General features: G+C 42.1%; 2 protein-coding genes across 3 annotated transcripts in view; one reads left to right on the top strand and one right to left on the bottom strand.

Annotated features, from left to right (window-relative positions):
* The window catches only part of ctnnd2b (catenin (cadherin-associated protein), delta 2b), a gene marked incomplete at both ends in the record, with an annotated part of 125,004 nt that extends 119,811 nt beyond the window's left edge, over window positions 1-5,193 (top strand). For both annotated transcript variants that reach the window (XM_079225404.1, XM_079225403.1), the window contains 4 exons: window positions 64-190; window positions 2,467-2,595; window positions 3,369-3,445; window positions 4,930-5,193. In XM_079225404.1, the coding sequence (XP_079081530.1) occupies window positions 64-190; window positions 2,467-2,595; window positions 3,369-3,445; window positions 4,930-5,193 (597 nt within the window). The remainder of the gene's footprint in view (window positions 1-63; window positions 191-2,466; window positions 2,596-3,368; window positions 3,446-4,929) is intronic.
* A 7,422-nt stretch (window positions 5,194-12,615) lies between these two features.
* Window positions 12,616-21,092, bottom strand: LOC306735537 (ankyrin repeat domain-containing protein 33B-like; the record flags this gene model as incomplete). The annotated part of the gene is made up of 5 exons (XM_079217018.1): window positions 12,616-13,266; window positions 13,348-13,511; window positions 13,726-13,866; window positions 17,597-17,726; window positions 20,610-21,092. The coding sequence occupies 5 exons, from the start codon at window positions 21,090-21,092 to the stop codon at window positions 12,616-12,618; spliced, it is 1,569 nt and encodes a 522-aa protein (XP_079073144.1).
* Between the last annotated feature and the right edge of the window lie 67 nt (window positions 21,093-21,159).

The raw sequence follows: 21,159 nt of genomic DNA, 5'->3' as shown, positions 1-21,159 counted from the left end.
TGTGCAGGTGCATTATTTCTTACAGTCCCATCTCTCCTCTGGTCTTTCTTTTGTCTTCTCCAGGACGGCTACTCCCAGTACCATTTCGTCGGCTCCTCCTCCACGATAGAGCGGGACAGGCAGCGACCTTATTCTTCCTCTCGCACTCCGTCCATCTCTCCCGTACGGACCTCTCCCAACAATCGATCAGGTGACTCCACACACACTCAACTCTCCTATCCTCCATTTTATCCTCTATCAATATTTCCACCAGTGCAGTCCAGTCCAAAAAAAAACACACAGCTGTGAAGTAGCTGAAGTCCATTTCAACCTTCACACTGCGACGACCACCGGCAAATCGCTCTGCTGTCAAGTAAAGTCATTGCAGGGGGCCTCCCTTGCGGTCGCACCAGATTAGGGTTTGACTATTGTGGGCTCTCCAGGTTTCACTATTATTGGACTCGTGGCAACATCCTCTGATGTTCACTTACTTTGAAAAGATTGGGGTAGAAACAAATGTGATCAGTTTTTTTCCCATGACACGGTTGGCACTTACGTAAATGTTGCTTGTGACGTCACTCAGTTTCAGGGCTGTTACGGAAAGAGCTACAATGCAGGAAGCAGACCGTTTTTACGTTCTCTCACAGGCTGCCATTAGATTGGATTCTCATTTTGCCACCGAATCCTCCAATTTACAACCGTTCTGATTGCGTGGGAAGCTCGCCCAGCCATTAACTTTTTTATAGACCCTTCCAACGGGAGAGGAATCTGCTCAACAACTTAACAATGACTCATTTCTGTTGTCTGTAGGGGTTCATCAGACTGACTTCTTCTTCTTTATGAACAATAGATGATAATGGAGTGATACACTTATTACATTTTATCTTAAGTAGGCGAACACGGCGTACATTTAACCTCGCTTTCTTTTTTTTTAGCTTTTACATCAATCTTACAACGTTCAGACTCATGCTGTGTTGGAAGTTTCCCAGACAGGTCACCGGCCCTCAACCTGGTCGTATTTTTAAAATACATAAGGGTTATATAAGAGATAGGGATTCGCAATTAATAATCTTTGTGCCTCACTGTGTGGAAGTGACTGCGATTATTATGTGTGAGGTAACATCCGGCTTGATTTAAACATTGCTTTCCTCCTAACTTATTAAAACTAAATGTAACATAATAAATACATAGACATAAATTAACTGAATTGTTTGTTATTAAAATAATAAATTGTACACCAGCAACTAAATCTTCAAAATGACCATAATCTACAATTCAAGTGTAAATCTTTTTAATGCAGCATCACCAGTAATTCTATTTCCAGTACCATATAATGTATATAGTATAAAAACATAGAACTGAATTTAATAAATTTGCCCCGGTGTCACAGATACTCAATCCAGCTCTTTCAGTCAGTATCGGCTTGATATCAGATCCCTAATAACAATAGAGGAAATTATATGTTGTGTCAATAAAGGATATAGTGTCAGTTCTGCACTCCATATTTTACCAGACTAGTTGCTCGGTTTCCATCATATCTCATGACACTTTTAATTTAGTTTCTCAGTTTACTATCATGCATGCAGATGGTCCATCAAGTCATTTGTATGATTTCCCTGCTGTGGCAATCCTTCACACACAAAAGAAACCTTTGGATAACTGGCCGTGGAGAGGTGCCGATATCAAGATAGACCCGTGATCTTATTAGCAGAGCACGGATGAGTGTACGGGTCAATGCTAAAAGTGTGAAACGGAAGCGAGACAAAGCCACAGATGCAGCCATACAAAGAGGCTGGCAGGCCGCATCCTAGCCAGCTTCTTTGTATGGCTGCATGTGAAGGGCCGTTGAGCATTTGAATATGAGAGGAAACACTACTGAACCAAGTGGCACTAAATCAATCGCCAGGTTTCCTCCAACACGGCTAACCAGATCTAACTCATTGTCATTGCCACTGATCCCACCTGTCAGTCCAGCGTTTATTATTACGATTAAGATACTTTTTGAGTGAGTAATGCCAAAGCAGACAGACAGACAGATTAAAGGGCCAGTGGGAGTTTGAGATGAACATATGTAGCTGTAGTGAATACGTGTGGAGAGAGGGTGGCCTGCAGCCAGACAGAAAGAGAAGACAGAGTAAATCAGATGCAGAGGGGGGAGATGACTAAATATTTACTTCTTTGATCACACCCTGGTCAAAAAGGCAGATTTGTGATGAATACCCACAAGCAGCATCTGTTTCAGACTCATTTCAGCGGGACAGTGAGAGTGCTGTGTCTTTGTTGAGGTAAATACAAAACCTGAAATGCTTGCAAATGTGCAAATCCGTCTGACCTTTCTGCCATGAAGGGACTCGCAGTGGGATGTGAGCGGCTGTCCCTCCTGTCGTAGCCTCCACCCCTCTGATTCCAAAAGAGTATTGATGATGTATTTCTGATGGAGTGAAGGTCTAAGACGTCCCCCGTTTGTTTGTGCGTGTTTGTGTGCAGTGAGTGCCCCTGCTTCCCCCAGGGAGATGATGGCGCTGAAGGAGAGGAAGGCAGACTATGAGTTGACTGGCAATGCCAGTTACCATGACAACAAGGGCGAACACACGTCCCGGAAAGACGCCATGATGGGTAGGAGTTCCACACTTGCGCGTCTGACACATTCTCCCATAACGTTAATGAGTTTTTCAGCTGAGTGTGTAGCTTTGGAATACGTATCAACCACATGTTGATATAGGTTTTACAGTATTAAAGGAACTGTTCAACATTTTGGAGAAGGAGTCTTTTTGTTTTCATGCAGAGTTGGATGAGAACAACAGTGGCATTCTCATTCAGTATCAGTACAACAATATGAAGCTGGTGCTAGGAGATAGTTAGCTTAGCTTAGCATACAGACTGGAAACGGGGGGACCGGCTAGCCTAGCTACGTACCAGCACCTGTAAAATTCACCAATTTACTCTTTATATCTGGTTAGTTTATTTCATTCATGGAGAAATCAAAGAGTTAAAATGACAAATTGTGTTTTTTGGGGAGATTTTGTGTTACTATTACCAGACACAGCGTTTCTGCTAGTCAATTACGATTATAAGGGGGGCATATTAGGCATGAATTAATACATTTATGTACATCACGTACTGTGAACAAAACCTGCTATACAGTTGCATTATTTAATTTCTGCTGAAATATTTGCACTCTGACAGCACGGACACACACTGAGCTCCAAGCTCTCCTTAGTCATCCTCACTCACTGTCATTTTGATTCTTATTGTTAATGAAAACTGCGTCACGTCCAGCTGATAACGCTGACAGCTGGCCCACACTCCTCGGCCTTCACAGTAATACCTGAATAAATGGTTTCAGAGCAGGCGTTCAGCTCACGTTCTCATCCTCTCTGTCTCTGCAGGTAAAATCTCCAGTGGGTCTTCCACGCTGCACAGAGGAGCATACGTGTCGCCCACTGATGACCTGAAGTACAACCAGGTACGACGAGTCACTTCTCAGTGTTCTCAGTGTTTTTTAAATTTGATCACAAAGCGCTGCTAGCACAAATACCTCAAAGTATAGCTAGCTGTCATTTAAATAGGCTTAAAATGCCTCTACGTAACTTGCATCACCTTTAAGAGAAGGAAATGCTGTATAGAATTCCTATAGTACGTTCCAGAAGGAGACAAAATATTGTAGCAATACTAGTCCCATTTTTATATGGGATTTTAATGGTGACACCAAAGTGGATACAACTATTATGAGGTAATTAAAAGTCTTGTTAAGCAATTATAGGAATACAGGAATGAATCAATGTCAAAGTGTTAGCAGTCAATTCTGCAATGTTGCCAGTACAAGCCCTTCAGATTACCCAGCGATGGTGGTTGTACAATGCACAAGAATCAAATCCACTTTGTGTGTAGATACTAGTTTGCTAGCTAGCTAAAAACGCTTTAACAAACAAAATCCTTACTGCTAATTGACCTTTATGCCTCATTATTTCACCTACATTTTCAAGTCACCAACATGTGCACAGAGTTTGTTTTCATCATCCCATAGCGCTAATAAATAGTACTTGTTAGATCCGATATTGATAGATACATATTGAAAAATGTTCCCCACAATTCCCCTGGGCCTAAAAGCACCTTTTTCGCCTCATTCGCCCCGCCCGGCGAAAAATTTGCTTTTCCGCAACCATTCGCGTCTGTGCATTGACTCTACATGTAATCTACTCGCGCAAATATTTCACAACTCTTTTGGCGTGAACGCGGCACACATTGAAACCGTAGCTGTTTGCCATTCCATCCCAGAAGTCTAATGCTGCATTCATACCAAACGTGTTGCGAATATTTGCGCCGCGTTTACAGCATCAGTTTACTCGCTCAACAAAAAAGCTGTGTTCACACCTTAGCCGTGTAAGTTAAGTAGCCATGGTAAATAAGTAATCGTTGTCTTTTGGTTTCAAACGGGACATGAACAGCCGTCTCCTGGGTGAAAGTCTGCATTCGTTTGACCTCTCAAGCAACTTTTTCGCTCTTTATTCTGCGTCAGTTGCTCTGATGCAAATGTTTACATTGAACGTAGGGCTGCCACCTCTTACTGGATTAGTTGACTAATCGGTTTTTAGATCTTAAACAGCTACCATTTATTTAGTCGAGTAGTGCTTGTTTATGCTGTTTTCATGCTGAATGATTTATTTCCAAGCTTATGAGCACATCTCTGGTAAACGCAAGATTAAGAGTGTAGCTTTTGTGAAGAAATTCATTAAATCAAGGAAGCAATGAGGCGACAAGAGTGTTAGTCCTTCAGACGAGCCCTAGCTAAAAGACTGTTGCATCTCATACAGATGATTAAGGGTACCCTTAGTGCGTCAGTATAGGATACCGGGGGCCACTGACCAAGCGTTGGTATTTGACAAGTTGGGTTTGCACCTAGCCGTCATAATACTGCTTCTCTCTCAAACTTTGATTTTCTTTACCCAGATCTCCTCTCAAGGCCTGCCTTCAGAGCCCTACCCTCCTTTCCAAAACCCTCCCCCGCCCGAAAGCGTCAACTACGAGGACCAGGCCTTCTACGAGAACCAGGTTCACGCAGGAGTGCACCCCCCGCAGGGTGACCTCAACATGCATCTACAGGGCCTCAAGTCCACCGGCAACTACGTAGACTTCTATTCTGCCTCGCGGCCCTACAGCGAGCTCAACTACGAGACCAGCCACTATCCAGCCTCACCAGACTCCTGGGTCTAAGGAGCAGGAGGAGGAGGAGAAGGAGGAGGAGGAGGAGGAGGAGGGTGGAGTGGGTTGTTTAAGAGGAGTAGAGAAGATTAGAGGACCGGTCCTCTCCTCCCCATCCTCCCCTGTAGTTCCTGAGTAGCATCATAGATAGCAGGATGATGGAAGGGGAGGATGGAGAGCAGGAGAATATCTAAAGACATTAAAACTCTTCTCAAGAGACATCTGAGGGAGGGGGGAGAAGGGACAAAGGAGGAACAGAAGCGAACGGAGGAGCGGCCATGCATGTGCATGCACACCACCACCAAAACTGACGGACACATTTTCTTTCTGTGTTTAGTTTGTGATCAAGTACTGCGAGAAAGTTCAGCAGAACAGAAAGGCCTCCTGCGCCCGAAGGCCTCCGGATACAGAACGTAAGAGGGACGGACAGACACGACGCTAGAGAACGTGGAGGGGAAAGATGGAAGAGCGTATTGAGGTGAAGAAGGACAATGAAAAGCGACAAATTAATTGGTGGACTCGAGAATGGGAAAAGGTTTTTGGGGGGATTGCGAAATGGAACGTGTAAGAGCACCCGGGAGAAAAAGCTGTAAATATGTGGTATAGCAACATGGCTTTTAGTAATGTGAAGCACAAGAAGCAGAGCTGTAGGAAATGTAGGACGCCTGTCACACAAACCTTTGTTTCTCTCTGTGGCTCCGGCGTGATGTATCCTCCTCTGGGTGAAGAATGCCTCTGGACTGGTCATTTGTAACTGTTTTATTTCTTTTTCTTTTGTTGTGTTTCTACTTTTTTAATTCTCGATTCTGGTTGTATAGTATTTGATGTACACTGTACATTTACCCAGATGCATTGTGTACTACTGTACATTGCACTACTTCTGTGTCATGTCGGGCCTTTTTCGCCATTGGGTCAACCTCACGTCCTCACTAACTACCCCCCACCGTTAACACACACAAAACACACACACACACGATTCCTGCACTCTTTCAGAACTCATGTTAAAGCTCCAGACTGATGTCGACAAGTTGCTATTGCTGAAATATCGGATATGAATTGGGTATTTGAAGCATCAATTCTGGTAGGTCACGGTGCTCCTTTAACTGCCCTACAGAATGGCCATCTCAAACAGCCTTTTTTTCCGTGACAAAACTCATCTTTTTTAAGCTAGTTTCAGTTTTTTGGCGTTCCACATTAACAACTCAAACCCTCTTTTTTGTTTCCATAAGCTCCTCCTTTGAGTGAACTGTGCTCATATTGTGTGTATATAACCGTGCCAAACGAGGGTTACTTCCCCTCAGCTGAAGAAGGCAGGCGGGGGGATTAGGGGCGTGTTAAAGGGTCCAAGTTCAGCTGAAGCTCTCAGCCGAACAGCCTTGCAGTTCCAGCGATGCCAGTTTGTAAATGCTTTGGGTTTTCTAAACTGTGTGTTACTGGGATGAAACCTGTCTTAACTGCACTGGGACTGGGGAGAAGACGTAATATAAAAAAAAATCTAAAAATCACGGAAGGACTGTGACCGGGCGGAGCAACGCTTCCTCCAAAGTTGTACAAAATAACTTGATTTCTGTGTTGTAAAATAATCGGTGTTTGAAGTACAAAAATACAAAAACAAAATCTTTTCTGAGAGATGGGTGGCAATTCTAACTTCATGGTAGACATAACTGTTAATAGAGTACGGATATATATTATATAAATATAAATATATACTTTTTATGTGCAGATGTGGATGTCACTTATAGCAGCAACATTATGGGAAAAAAAGACTTGTAAAAAAAAAAAAAAACAGCTACATGTAGGAATTTTGTTCACATTTTATTTTCTGGTCACACACTAAATTGTCGACTTTGTGTAGTAAAATTGTTGCTATGTGGAGTAGAGTAGACCAGGGCCCAGGGATCCACGTTGTCACTAAAGCAGGTGAAAAAAAAATGAAAAAAAGGTGCTACATCCATGAGAAGTATTTCCAATATGTCTGTATTTTTAACCGTGCACAAAAACATTCGTTCCCCTTCGTGTATCGATAACAAACGATTGATCATCGGCCACGTGACAGAACAATCACAACTTGGATTCTTGTATTTCCCATGCATGGAAAAAAAACATTTCTGATTAATTGGTCTCATTATGCTTCATAGCTGAACAATTGCACTCATGAATGCATGAGTATTTGTTGTTAGTAAATCTGAAACTAAATGGTGATTTATTTATTTTTGTCCAAATTTTTTTTTATGTGAGAAAGGCTACATTTTAAAACGCGACAACATACCCTGGTTCTCCCTACCCACTGCTGTTTAGAATAACGCAACTGTCCCCACAAAAACACTGGATGAACAACAGACGTGCTGTATTTTGTTTGCGAGCATCTGGAAACTGACTTATGTACGTCCCTGTGATCCTTGGGCGGTGAAACCTGACTGCGAGAAGGTATGATACCTTTTTATTGCTAGACCAAACGTTTTGAAAAGAGAATTGTGAAACTTTCTATTGCCTCAAACTGATTGCAACTGCTCCAAAAAAATATAAACGGACCATCGAAGAAACCTCGGTTGAGTCGTTTGTTTCTGTTTAAAAGTGTCTTTGTGGTGTTTTCCCATGTGTTAACCTGTGTGTTAGCACATGACCTTCAGAATATAGACGACAATAGAAGTGGAAAGTTTGGTGTATGTAAATGTTCCTAAAGTGGAGATTTTCTGGCTCTTTATAAAAAAAGAAAAGAAATCATGAATACATATTCCTCCTCTTGCATGTGGTTATATTTATCAGTCTAGATTGTTTTGGTACGAGTTGCCTATTTTATAAGATATCTGCATAAAAATGTCTGTCTTCTCTTCAATATAATGGGACTTTATTGCACGATACATTTCGAAAAACTCAACGGCAATGTCTCTTTCCAAAACTAATCCACAGACCTTGTCTGGAGCAATCTGTAAATATATACAAAACTATCAAAATTGGTAAATGTCACGATAGGAAGAGCTTGAACTGTCCATTAAAGATATGTACTGTAACATTACATACATTTTGAAGATACTACAGGTAATATGGTAAAAAAAAAGAAAAAGAAATTTGATAACTCATATTAAGACTATAACACTTTTGAGGTTTTCTGAAAATAGACAAAGTAGTGAAATAAATAGCTAAATGAGAATTTGGGATATTTTCTTTCCACTTGTCTGAAAGAAGACATGTGGAAGCATAAAAGTCCCATAAGCTCTCGATTTGATCAGTGCACAAAGTAGTGCAAAAAGAAACTTTGTGCAAAACCGAAGCCTGGAATTTCAATGAAACTCATTTTAAACTAAAGAACAACAGTTTCCAGCCGCCTTCAGATAACACACAGGAAGTCACAGAAGTTAGATCCGATAGATTTGGAGGCTACTTGTAGTTTGCGGACCATGTTTGCAATTTATTGATATTTCTTTATAAATATGTATATGGCAATGTGTGTATTATTTCCTTTATTCTTCTGCCATTAATATTATTATTTATTAATTGAACCACACAAGATATGTTAATAGATTAAACGTTCATTGCACAAAAACACTAAGAGCCAACAATCTAGCATTCAAAATTACAATTACACAGAAAATTAGCATTTCTCACAAAAACTTGGTGTTTTGTCGTCGCAACAAAGAGCTCTTCAATTCGACGAGCGCCAGACGTTTACCATCATGCCCTGGGTTTTGCAGTCGGTGGTGGGGAGCAACCGCGGCCGTGGCGCCTGGCCCTCTGAAAACCGCCTACGTCTGAAGCGAGCCTGGGCCTCCACCTTAACTCCACCTAACCCCCTGCACAGGTAAGAGCAAGCATCCAAATACTGAACATACCATTGCTGCAATATCTTGAAAGTTACTGCTGCTGACATGTCCATCTCTCTATGGGCACCCATCCATAACAATCAGCACACCAGCTATTATAGACTCATGTTCTGCAGATCGATTTCACCTCAATGAGCTGCCGAGCAGCTGCTCTACCACAACATCCCCCAGGCAGGATCCCACAGCAGCCTTCATTCACCACGATACGCAAATTCAACATCAAAGACTTGAAGCTCAATAGCTAACCTTTCACAGTGAACACTTTGTTGCTTATTCTTTTTTCAGTATGTCATTGTTGCGTGGTGTATTAAAGTTGTTGAACACTTTGAACTTTGACCCTCTTGCTCATGCATCCACTGTGCGGAAGATTGAGGGTCAGAAATAGTCAGAAAAGCAGCTAACTAGCATACTGCAAAACAAAATGTGACGGCTGTAGTAAAACATTCTGGTACCGTTTTTTTTTCTTTCATACTGCATTTGACAAACTATTTATTGGCACATACTAATAGTATGGTAGTATGGGTGCTGGAACGCATTCGACCATCTTGTTTTTATGAAACCAGAAGTGACACGAGAGGGAGGAGCAAAGTAGTAAGACATTTTAAGTTACAAACATTTTACAATAACTTTCATAAACCAAAAACACTTTGAAAGGGTTACAGTTCGCAGACAAAAATGCAAACGATTGTTTATTTTATTTTATTCATAAATGGACCATAATTTACTAAATTAACATCATGCTTTATTGAAGAAGACTTGAAACAACAGATTGAGAACTCTTTATTCAAGGTGAAGTCGGAAAAATACATACAGTACCCAAGTGACAGGAATTGGACACAAAGTCTATGAAAATGTGCCACATCTTAGGTGGAAACACAGGATGGTGCAGCCTCTCCTGCAGTTGGGTTCCTGTGCTTCACCACAGAGGAAAAGATGATCCTCCGTGAGTATTGACATCTAAAAATGGTTGTGATTGCCCTCTAGTGGTCTTTCAGAGAAACTGCACCACAGGTCAGGGTGGTGGCCATTTTAGTCTGAGGCCTGTTCTGCGTGGCTCTGTGCAGATGGATCACCACGCCACAGGCACTGATATTATCATCTTCTTTTTGTCGTTGCACATGCACCGTTGAGAGCGCAGTTTAAAGCATCGGGTCACATCTCCAGAAATGAGAGGAAGGCATCTTTTCCCCCTTATCTAAGCTTCACCACAACTATGTTTCTGCAGGACACCTGTAGTTTAGAAACTGCACCGTGACGTGACGAACATGTCTCACAGCGCCAGCAGCTCTTCAAAAGAAAAACACAACACTGCGCAAAGGTTTTAATTACTTTTAGATGTTTGACAGAAGCCTTTGTCTTCGACAGTTCATCTGATATCTTCAGCATTTGTGAGTCGACGGGTGAAATATGTCTACATAGAAACAGACCTTTATAAACATACAAAACATAAAATAAACGGTGCATGATAATCAATTATACCAGGGCAGACATTTTGACTGAATCATAGCAGGATGAGCACAGGTGTCACTCATAACACTAACGATGTCTCCGCTCCATTCAAGCGACCCAGTGAGAGCCAGTGAGCCAGACATGCGCAGCAGGACCCGGAAGTCGTCATTCAGTTCATCATTTACACCTGTGCTCCTCCACCCCACCCATCAGCCCAATATATATATTATTAATCTCAATCAAATATGAGATCCATATTAACATTCAAGTATGAGTCGACCGACGTATCTCCTCATATGCCAATGATGGTTTGACACGTATTTAGGCCATCAACAGTTTCGATTCAGAGAGTTTGGCATGGTTTTCCTTTTTTGTATTGCAGCTTCTAGTCAACTATGTGGTGACGTTTGTTGCGCTTCTCAGTGGTTGCCACTAGAGGGTGATAAAGGTAATATAGTATATTTACCATAGCCTTGATGTAATGAAAGTAGACATGGACATGGTCATTGCAACGTCACGAAACCATGCGAGGAGAGAGGAAGCAAGGAAATATGTTTTAAGAGAAATGAGGAGTCCTTTCCTCTAAAGTGTCATGTGAAGCGACGTCTGTTTCTGATGGTGGATCAGCTGATCACTTCTGGATCAGCTGTCAGTCGGCTTTAACAGCTGGAGAGACTTTTGATAGTCTGTGTCTCTACACATAATCAGTGTACGTATACTAATAAAGAGATGTTTCTCTCTGTAACCTGGTTCTTGCTAAACAAACTGCATTGAGGATCTATACTGTGTCCTGCTTATACGCACAGGACCGTTTTCCATACCGGCGGAATGCGTTTGTCTTATTTATTAATTAAATTCTGATTGTGACGTCATTATAAAATAACCCAATAGGTTTCTCTTGAACACTGGACTAAATGTATTAGGCTCAATGTTTCAGGTGAAACTTAAATTATATAACTCATTAAACCCGACACTCAGGAATGATCAGCCTCCCTGAATGGAAATGATGATACATGTAAAACGTGTTTTGTCTCTCCAGCTCTCTGATTTTAATTTTAATCTAAAATAAAAGTAATTGAGGGAAATCAGATCAGAAAATGACAATTCTTTCTAATAAATGAAGAAAGTTGTTTCCTTTTGTTGTTTAGACTTACAATGAACATATATTTTAACCAGATGGTGAATTAGAAAACAAATCAAATATATAACTTCAGTTTAATCTTCACTCCGGTATGAAACTCCAGTGATTAGCGTCCAATCAAATAACTGGTGAACAATGAGGGGGCGTGTTCGGCCATTAAAACACTTCTTTGTATTTAGTAAAAAGCTCCTCCAAAAGGCCTTTTTTTCATTACTGCCAATCCAATGCAAAATTCAAATACACACTTGGGCTACTGCTAACGAGTGTGACGGGGGCCCCTCCCTGTTTCTCACAGAGCAGGAGACCGTCTCATGTGGTTGTATTTTTGGAACCAACAAGTCACAGTCCAGCACTAAGCTGTTTATTTTTGGCTCTGCTTTTCTGCGACAAAGCCCTCACAAAGCCTGTGTGAGCTGCCCCCCTCTTTCCTCCTGGCAAATACCTGTTGGATGTAATAGTGTACAATGGCTTCTTGGCTTCCTCCCTACATGCTCCCTACATGCTTTCATGTGGTAGAAGCCAGCCAACTAATCTCCATTCGGCCGCATCACAGCTCCTTTCTCCATCCTGTGAAATCCCCCCCCCCTTCTTGGTATTCTTCTTTGGCAAATGTTGTTTTCTGCTTTGTTCTACATTTGATCGTGTATCTTTTACTTGATCTGCCCTCATACTGTTGCGTTTTTTTCCCCTTCCCTTTTGGAATCTCTGCCTCTCTTCTGTTCCTGTTTTTCTCCCTAATTTTCTCCCGCTGACTCATTCCTCTTTCTGCTCCCTTCTTTTTGCGGCCCGATAGCAAATGTTCCAAGCCAGGAATCTGGCTTGAGAACAGCACTTCTTTTGAAGCGTAGCAAGACACTTCATCTTCTTTTGCTCCCAAATCTCCCACACTGCACCATATATTAAGCCCAAATGAAACATGTGAACTCAAGTAGAAACAAGGCAACAAATCCAACAATGATCGCAATCTGGGCAAACAAAAATAAAATTCAAGTAAATTCTTTGACCCCTCCCCCGGTTCTCCCCTCATCTTCTCCTTATCAGAGTTAACAGTTGTCTCCTCTCCTCCTCCTCCTGCTTCCTCTCTATTCTCTTCATCTTGTAGTTCCACTTGGGGATCTGGAGCTGGTTGTGGTCACTGCTCCGTTTGAGTTTCTCCGGTATGAAGTTTGGAGCCGGGGCTTTACAGAGCCTCACCTTGGGCACCACGATGCCCGGGCGCACGCTGCTCCTCCTCAGCATGTTCAGAGGCAGGAGGCTCGCTCGCCTCATTACCACCGTGGCCACGTCACTCAGCAGCTGAGTCTGCAGGCTGGCCCTCCGATCCCTCGCCTTGGGGATGAGGAGGACCCGCGAGTTCTGGAAGAATCTCTTGTAGTTGTTCAGTCTGTCTGGGCCCAGGCGCTTCAGCTCCGACACCCGCTGCCTCCTCAGGATCTCCTGCACGGCCTGGCGACGCTTGCCGATGCATGGCGGGCTGCCGGGGCACACCGTGCGGCAAGCCGTGGCGATGACCGGACTGGAGATGGCGGTGGTGATCTGGACCATGTGGTCAAAAACACCGTCATCCACGGGGTTTACCCTGTTGTTCATGTAAATCCTAATCGGGCAGCAGGACAGGAAGTTGATCAAACGCCTCCAGCGGGACTTCGGTTCTTGGGCCTGGCCCACCAGCTCCTGCACAGGAAGATCAAACGTTATAGTTGAAAGGAAATTCTATATGAATGTGGTCATGATGAAATTTATAAATGTATTAACCTCTAACATGGGCCACTCCAGGGGGAAGGAGTCACAGAACTGCTCAGCACAAGGCTTTGACATCAGTTGATGCATCAGATGGGCCGTCTCGTATCGACCAGTGAAGAGAGCCCAATCCTTGGGCGTCAGACTGCGGCCGTTGTCCCGTGCCTGGATATCACCTCCTGGAAACATTAGGCGATAATCTGTAATCTGTATTAATCATTGCCGTAATCTGTTCTACGTTCATCACCAACACATCAAAGGAGCTCTCTACCCTGATACGGACATCTTATACACGTAACGCTCAGTTGCTCGTCAGGAGAATGAGAGAGGCTTTATGTCATTATTTAGAGTGGGGGTCCATTGTACTTAATCATTAAATCGCATTTGTTTTACCAGCCAGCATGAGAGCCCTGACGCACTCGGCCCGGCCCTGCATCGCAGCCTTCATCAAAGCAGTGAAACCGTGACAGTTCCTCCTCTCGATGTCCATCCCGGGGAAGTAGTTCAGCAGGTAGTTTAAGATGAATTCGTGACCTGCAGACCGGAGAGAGACACAGAGGCCTGTTATGCAGGCTGGTTTCCACAGTTTGGCACGAGCAAAGCTTCTTTTGATATGCACCATATTGCCTTTGTCTTTTCAAAAAGCATTTTGTTTTAATCTTCTATCTCACTTATACCATTTTAACAATATGTAGGCCTCTGTGTGTGTACATGTGCAACTTTGTGGTCGGTCTACGGTTAAATTCCCTTTTGTTCACAAAAGACTATGTAAAAGATCAATCAGTTAATGTTCGACCATGCTAGTGAGGCTCCGGGGTGGGCAATGTTGCATGGGTGCGTAAAATGTGGTACGTATATGAAGGCTGTGAAGTTTAGTGCTAGTTAGCAGATAGCGTGCTAAGCATAATTTGCTAAACCACAACATGTTAGCCTTGTCATTGTGAGCATCAAGACTCTTTTGTTACTGTATACCATCGTGATGCTACGATCGATGTTTCTGAAATTTTGCATGGAAGACAGCATTACCAGGGCTCTCAAGTGTCACGCATTGAGCGTGACTGTCACGCATTTCGGTCTTAAGTCACGCCCTCCCGCCACACATCGTATTTCTCACGCTGAAAAAAACCTCTAGGCTATTTAATGTGCCGCAGCGCGCAAACATGACCTGGTCGCACTGCCCTCACCATGGAGGAATCAAGCACGGCTCCCCCGAATCCCCTGCCAATCAATAAAAAGAAATGGGCTACACGAATAGCCAATCAGAAAAACGCATCTGTTGTATCTGGGTGAAATGTAATCCCGGCCGCGCCTCCGCCCCCGGAAGAACACCGGGCTTCACAGTACATTTTGATATTGTGGCCAAACCGTGAAATTATAACTATCAATTCTGTCATTTGTGATGCCTTTGAATAAAAATAATAATAATAATAATAATTTCCGATAGACTTGCATTGGGAAAGGGATGTATGTAACTCATTGGATTATATATATATATATATATATATATATATATATATATATATATATATATATTGTAACGTCTGCAGTAACGGCTTGCAGACGTTAGTTGCGTTAACTTTCAGGTTTATTGTAACAGTGGTCACAGGATTGGCAACAGGCTCTTCGCTAACAGTTGCGCACGTAGCATCCCCCACACTAGCCTAACGAACAACAACACACAACGTCACTTCCTCCTTAACCACCCGCCTACCCCCCTACTCCACCAACCACAGGCCGCAACCCTACCAAGCAGCACGCTGCTTCCCTGTGATTGGCCGGAGAGAGTGAAAGGCCCCTGACCGAGCCTGTACAGGGTCGCTACAATACATTAGGTAAAATTAACTCCCCAGTATTGAATACTGGGGCTGGATCGATAGAAGACCTGGGTCATTTCATCTAAACTTTTCTACTCTGAAGTAAAAAAAAATTTGTCTTAATGTCCCACTGAGCAACTTTGAATGAGTGTGTCCCCGTCTCCAGTGCTGTATCCAATTCTCTTTATACATCCATGATATTTTGTTAGCCACTCTGGGGATCGAATAAGTCACTTCATTGTTGCTGATGGGATTTAATGTCAAACTGCAGCATGTTACCATTCACAACAGCTTCTTAAACGTTCACAACCTGAGTTCATAATTGAGGAAATCCCATCTAAATCCAGACTAGCGAGACAGCTTGATCTCCTGAAATTCCTCGAAGTGATGACAATGCAGAGTTTTCACACGCAACAGGAATCTATTAAAGAGGTACGACCAGAAGCAGAAGCGTGAGGTGGATGGTTAATACTGGCAGTTCACCTCAGAGGACCTGGGTTTAATTCCCAATTCATGTCTAGACACTCATGTAATCAACCACTCCGTCGTAGTCGTGTGGACTCGCGGTCTTAGTCAGCTGTTGCCGAGTACTTTGTCATGAAAAGGGGATCGATACTTCTTTTAACGAAGCAGAAAATGAAGGGTATTCTGCAGCTATTCATCACAGGACACAGAGAGCCATTCGTCATCGTTAGCAGACGGCGCATTGTCTGATACAAGTGGCTGCATCACTGTAGAAGCAAGGCTTTCTAATGGGCTGTCTAATGCCAAACGTACACGTTCTGGTAACTGGAAGCACCAGAGCTCATAATATAATCAGTGTCTTTTTAATTTAACTAAATTCTCTGCAATAAAATTTCTACCACCATAAAATATGCGCCAAAACTTTGTAGAAAGGGGGGATAAACATACAAGGTAACATGTCTCACAGGGAGATTGATTTTTACGGACAATACGATAATATAGTAAGGTAAAATATATTAATGTGTTTATGAATGCACAAATTGGGCTTCATGTTATCTGTTCTCTGTATGGTCACTAACGGTGAAACTCATTGAGCTCTCTACCATCTCTGCAAAATCTTTTTCTAGATCCCTGTCAAAGTCAGCACGTGAATCTGTCCCACTCAAATAAATGGGCCACTTGCAACTCCACTAACTTGAACTGGGTTGGTACTCAATTAATTTGATATTTATGTACAAGGCTGGTCGAAGTTCATGCTTGTCTGGTACAGGTCTTTCCTTTTTAGTTGGAGAAGATTGTCATTTGAAGCAAGATCATACCAATAAGTGGCAAGTGGAGGATCACTGCACATTAAATTACTCTTCAGTTACAGGAAAACTACAGTTTTGTTGCAACTTAAGTTTTTTTTTTGGGGTACCGTCCCAGCAAAAGCGCAAAAAAATAGGTTGGTTCGTGGAACACCGGCGTCAACAGTTTGTAAACAAGCCAACAGTATCAAAACATTTATTTGACAGAAAGAAAAGTAAGGCAAATGGTGTGTAGCATCCCAAGCATTAAATACAACTCAATCAAACCATTTAAACCAGTCATTGTCAAAATGTTCAGCCAAAGTAAGCCAGGTCCACATCGCCCTATTTTTCTTTAAGGTATAGGTTTTTGTTATAACAATATAATTATTGCCTTATAACGAGCAAAGTGTATTTTATTGATGCGTCCAATTTGTGACATATCAAGAAAGTAAAAATGTAATAATCTGGTATCTAGCAATACTGAGAAAGTGTTATATCTTCTATCTATATCTTGTTATAACAAGAGAAGGACCTTGTTAAAATAGGATAATTGTCACATTAAAAGAAACAAATGATTATGTCAGTAAAACACTGCCATAAATATTACATGTTAAATGTAGATCATACATTGTATTACAAGTAATATAATGAATAAATGATTATATAAAAAAATGAAAACCACAAAAATCACGATACATTGTGTTATAAACATGATCGATCATGTTTATAACATAAGACGGGGAAAACGAATGTCTTGTCCGCATCAATCTCTTTTTTCCAACACACTTGAAACCACGCCTGCGTCTGTATGACGAAAGGTCACACTTGTCACAGCGTAGGTGTGGTCATCACAAGGGCGCATCATGGCAATGAGTACCAGACAATGTCAGGCTTTCGCCATACGGAAGTGGGCATGGTTTCATCTCAAATGGGTGGGACAACACGCTGACCAAGAAAAGGGTTGGCTGATAATCTACCATTTTAGTGCTAAGCTACATTAGCCGGTTTCTGGTGGTAGCTTCATATTTACCGCACCAAGTGGAATAAATCTTCTCCCGACAGGAAAGCAAATATGTGTTATTCCCCAAACTATTTGTTTAACTAAACAAACGGGAGTGCAGTCTGTACACAGTCTGGAAGATTCCTTCTAAGAAATACTTGCACTAACAATCCTGTCATTCAAAGGTGTGTGTTTACCTGCTTGTGCTGCAATAATAAGAGCGGTGTTGCCCTCATTGTCCTGCCAGTTAATATCAAGATACGGGCACTGAGAAAGGGCCATAGCCACGTCCACGTAGCCATGGTAGCACGCCACAATCAGACCTGACTGGAACACACACAAAAAAAAACAAGAGCACTTGAGTTTCTTCTTCTGATTTTAGTTTTGCTTTTAAAAACACAAAAATGGCTCCTAGGGCCTACAGGGAGCGTATTCGTGAAATCATAGCCACATTTCCTCACAGGAGAAACATTTTCTAATAAAAAGAAAATAAGGATTATCAGTCATGCTGTCTACAAGCAAAGCAAAATATTGTTTTTCACAGTACGTAACAGACAGATAGTGATTATATTTTCCCACAAAAATACATTAACGTAATTAAATGTACACGCAGACTCAAACCAGCCGGCGGTGTGACAGAATGTGAAGAAAGACATCAGATCTACAAGAGTTAGACACACTGCAGGAGGAGTGTTATATAGCAAGTACAGATAAAGACCAGTGAAAACCTATGAGGTTGTATTGAGCAATTAGTGTCTGCCATATTGAGGTCTTTGGGCATCCCTAAGGACACAACCCAAACGGTGCTGGATCTAGTTGTGCACACTTTCCAGTCCACATTGGGAGTAGAATAATGTCTTTTGGCCATAATTACCATCAGTGATGACTACAGTTTCTCATCAACTCAGTTGTTGAGATCTGGCCTCACTCCAACACTGCTGAAAAGAACAAGTCCAGTAAGGCCAATACCAAAAGGGCTATGGGAAGTGCAATGGGTCAGAGTTAGATTAAAGAGTTCTTCTGTGAAATCAAATCAATGTTTTTAGCAGACACCACCTCACTTTTGCTGAAGTGGACAGAACAACCAAGATTCAACTGCACAAATCTTTAAAATGTATTTTTTTTTTTAAACTACTGTTTTCTGTGGGATGTTGTCAACTATTCTTGGACAACGATGCAAGGAAATCAAAGTCCAGCAGAAATGTCTGGTTTACAACCAAATTGGCCTTTTTCTTTCTGAAGTTGTGATGCAAATAGTTTAATGAGTGCGACTGCAACTTCCGACCACTCAAAGCGCTTTAAAACTACATGTATTCACTGCCATTCATACACTGATGACCATGCAAGGTGCCACCTGCCCATCAGGCCGCTAACTAACCATTCATTCCTATACCCAATCATACGCCATAGTCACAGCCTACGGTAGGAAATTGGGGTTAAGTTTCTTGCCCAAGGACACATCGACACGGCCTAGCAGAGCAGGGGATCGAATCACTGAGCCTCCGATGGAAGGACAACACTGCTCCAACACTGAGCCACAGTCTACTCCGAAGAGACACCAGAAGTAAAACTGCTGGTGATAAAAAGGCAAATCTTCTTAGTCGGGAAAGTGGTCTGTTTCCAGTTCTGTGAGCAAGCGGTATCTCTGACCAAGTTCTCAAGTCAATGTCTCAGGGAGCCCTTTAGAGGCTGAGCCCTGATGGCAAGCTGCAGCTCGACACTGCCTCCGCGCAGTTTGCAGTTCCATCTGTCACCGTAAGATTAACCAACTGCTCTGAACCCTCCTCCGGGATTTGACCTTCAGCGGCTTGCTGGTGTGCAGGAGCTGCACCAGGACCAGCTGGCCTGACCGCAAAACCCTCGTCCGACTGCCGGCGATCTTAGTTATTGGCCTTAACATTTATTAAGGAATTATATATATATATATATATATATATATATATATATATATATAATAGCTTTAATTTCTAAGAACAAGAATAGACTGGCGAGTTTCACCTGAAAGTTATCTTTTTATGGCCATTTTGAGAGTATAATGGAACCCACAAATGTGATGCTCCAGATACTCAACTAGCTCAAAGGAAGGCCAGTTTTATAGCTTCTCTCACCAGCATAACTGTTTTCAGCTGTGCTAACATAATTGCACAAGGGTTTTCTAATCATCCATTAGTCTTCTGTGCTATGAGCAAACACAATGTACCATTAGAACACTGGAGTGATAGTTGCTGGAAATGGGCCTTTATACACCTATGTAGATATTTCATTAAAAACCAGATGTTTCCACCTAGAATAGTCATTTACCATTATTTACATTAACAATGTATAGAGTGTATTTTCTGATTTCTGAAAAAAACTGTGCTTTTCTTTGAAAAATAAGCACATTTCTAAGTGACCCCAAACCTTTGAACGGTAGTGTATAAATCTATATCATAAACACTGAAGACAATTATATATTGTATTGTTTGCAGAGTTCTGACAAAACTGTGGACATAACATTTCACAACTTTCAAATTGATTTTGAAATTTGATTTTGAATAACATGATCATCCCAGATGATACAACAGCTCCCCACTGTGAACTGCAGTTGGGGAGCTGACTGTAGAGTAGGGGCAGTGCGTTGCTTACACTATGATCAATAGTGTTGTAGCACTGATGCTGCACATTCAGATCCGCTACACAGTTGTACATTAACTCTGACTACTGATGCTATCAAAATGTATCATCAAAGTTCAATGAACAGGCTTGTGCGTTTCAAGCTGTTTACTTAGAATTATCTTTAGTGTACCTTTCATAAGTGGTATTTTGCACAATACACAGCACTTTGCAATAACCTTTTAGTCAATGGATTTTGACCTACCGAAGCAGCCATTGGTTTTCATTCATTTCCACATAGTATTATAATCAACTGATTGATGTTTGAGCTGCGTAATCTATCATAGTGAATGGTAAGTCTGCTAAAATTTTGGTCAAAGTTATACTATGGTTTCAAAGTTACACTGTAGACTATTCAAATTAATCTGCACTTAATTTATATTACCACGCAATGATATTGTAAAATTATTGGAAACCAATGGCTGCCGTAAAGTAGTAAACTATATTGAAACCATCGAACCCTGGTTTCAATCGGGAAAGCTGTAAACTTGAAGTGAAACTTTGCTGGTTTCAAGTCAGCAGAAAATCAAATATTTTATTAAAATCCCAGACACCTACTCTTCTGTTCCGATCCGTCTCTTTCACTTCCTCTTCGGTCACTCCCTGCCTAATCATGATCTTGACGATGATGGCGTTGTTGTTGCAGCAGGCCTTGAAGAAGGAAATGGGTTCGGGGCTGTCTGGGATCGGCGAGCGGTACATGTGGGACACAACCGAATTGTCATGGGGATAGAAAGAATCGTCCGAGAGAATGCTCTGTGTGTCCGAGCGATCCGGCAGGGCCTCGAAGTCCAACTCCTCGAACTCCTGGTAGATATCGTCCTCATCCTCCCAGTAGTTTGGCCTGTAATCAACTTCACTCTCGTCATTATCGTCCTCTCCTGACACTTCACACTCATCGCCATTTTGGTCAACATTGGTGATGAACATGACAGGTTTATCCATAGCCACTTTGTTAGTCCTGAACAAAATCTCACCTCCGGACACTCCATTCTCCAGAACCTTCAAACCTTCACTTTGTTCCTCTGTTATTGACACCATTTAAACCTTACACTGCCCCACTCACTTACAAAAAATGATTGTGGGAAGACCTACAGTTTATGTCCAC

Source organism: Taurulus bubalis, assembly GCF_910589615.1.
Source record: "Taurulus bubalis genome assembly, chromosome: 1".
In the NCBI taxonomy this organism is placed as follows: domain Eukaryota; kingdom Metazoa; phylum Chordata; class Actinopteri; order Perciformes; family Cottidae; genus Taurulus; species Taurulus bubalis.
Note: the sequence above shows the minus strand (reverse complement) of the source record. Positions and strands in the feature narration are given on the sequence as shown.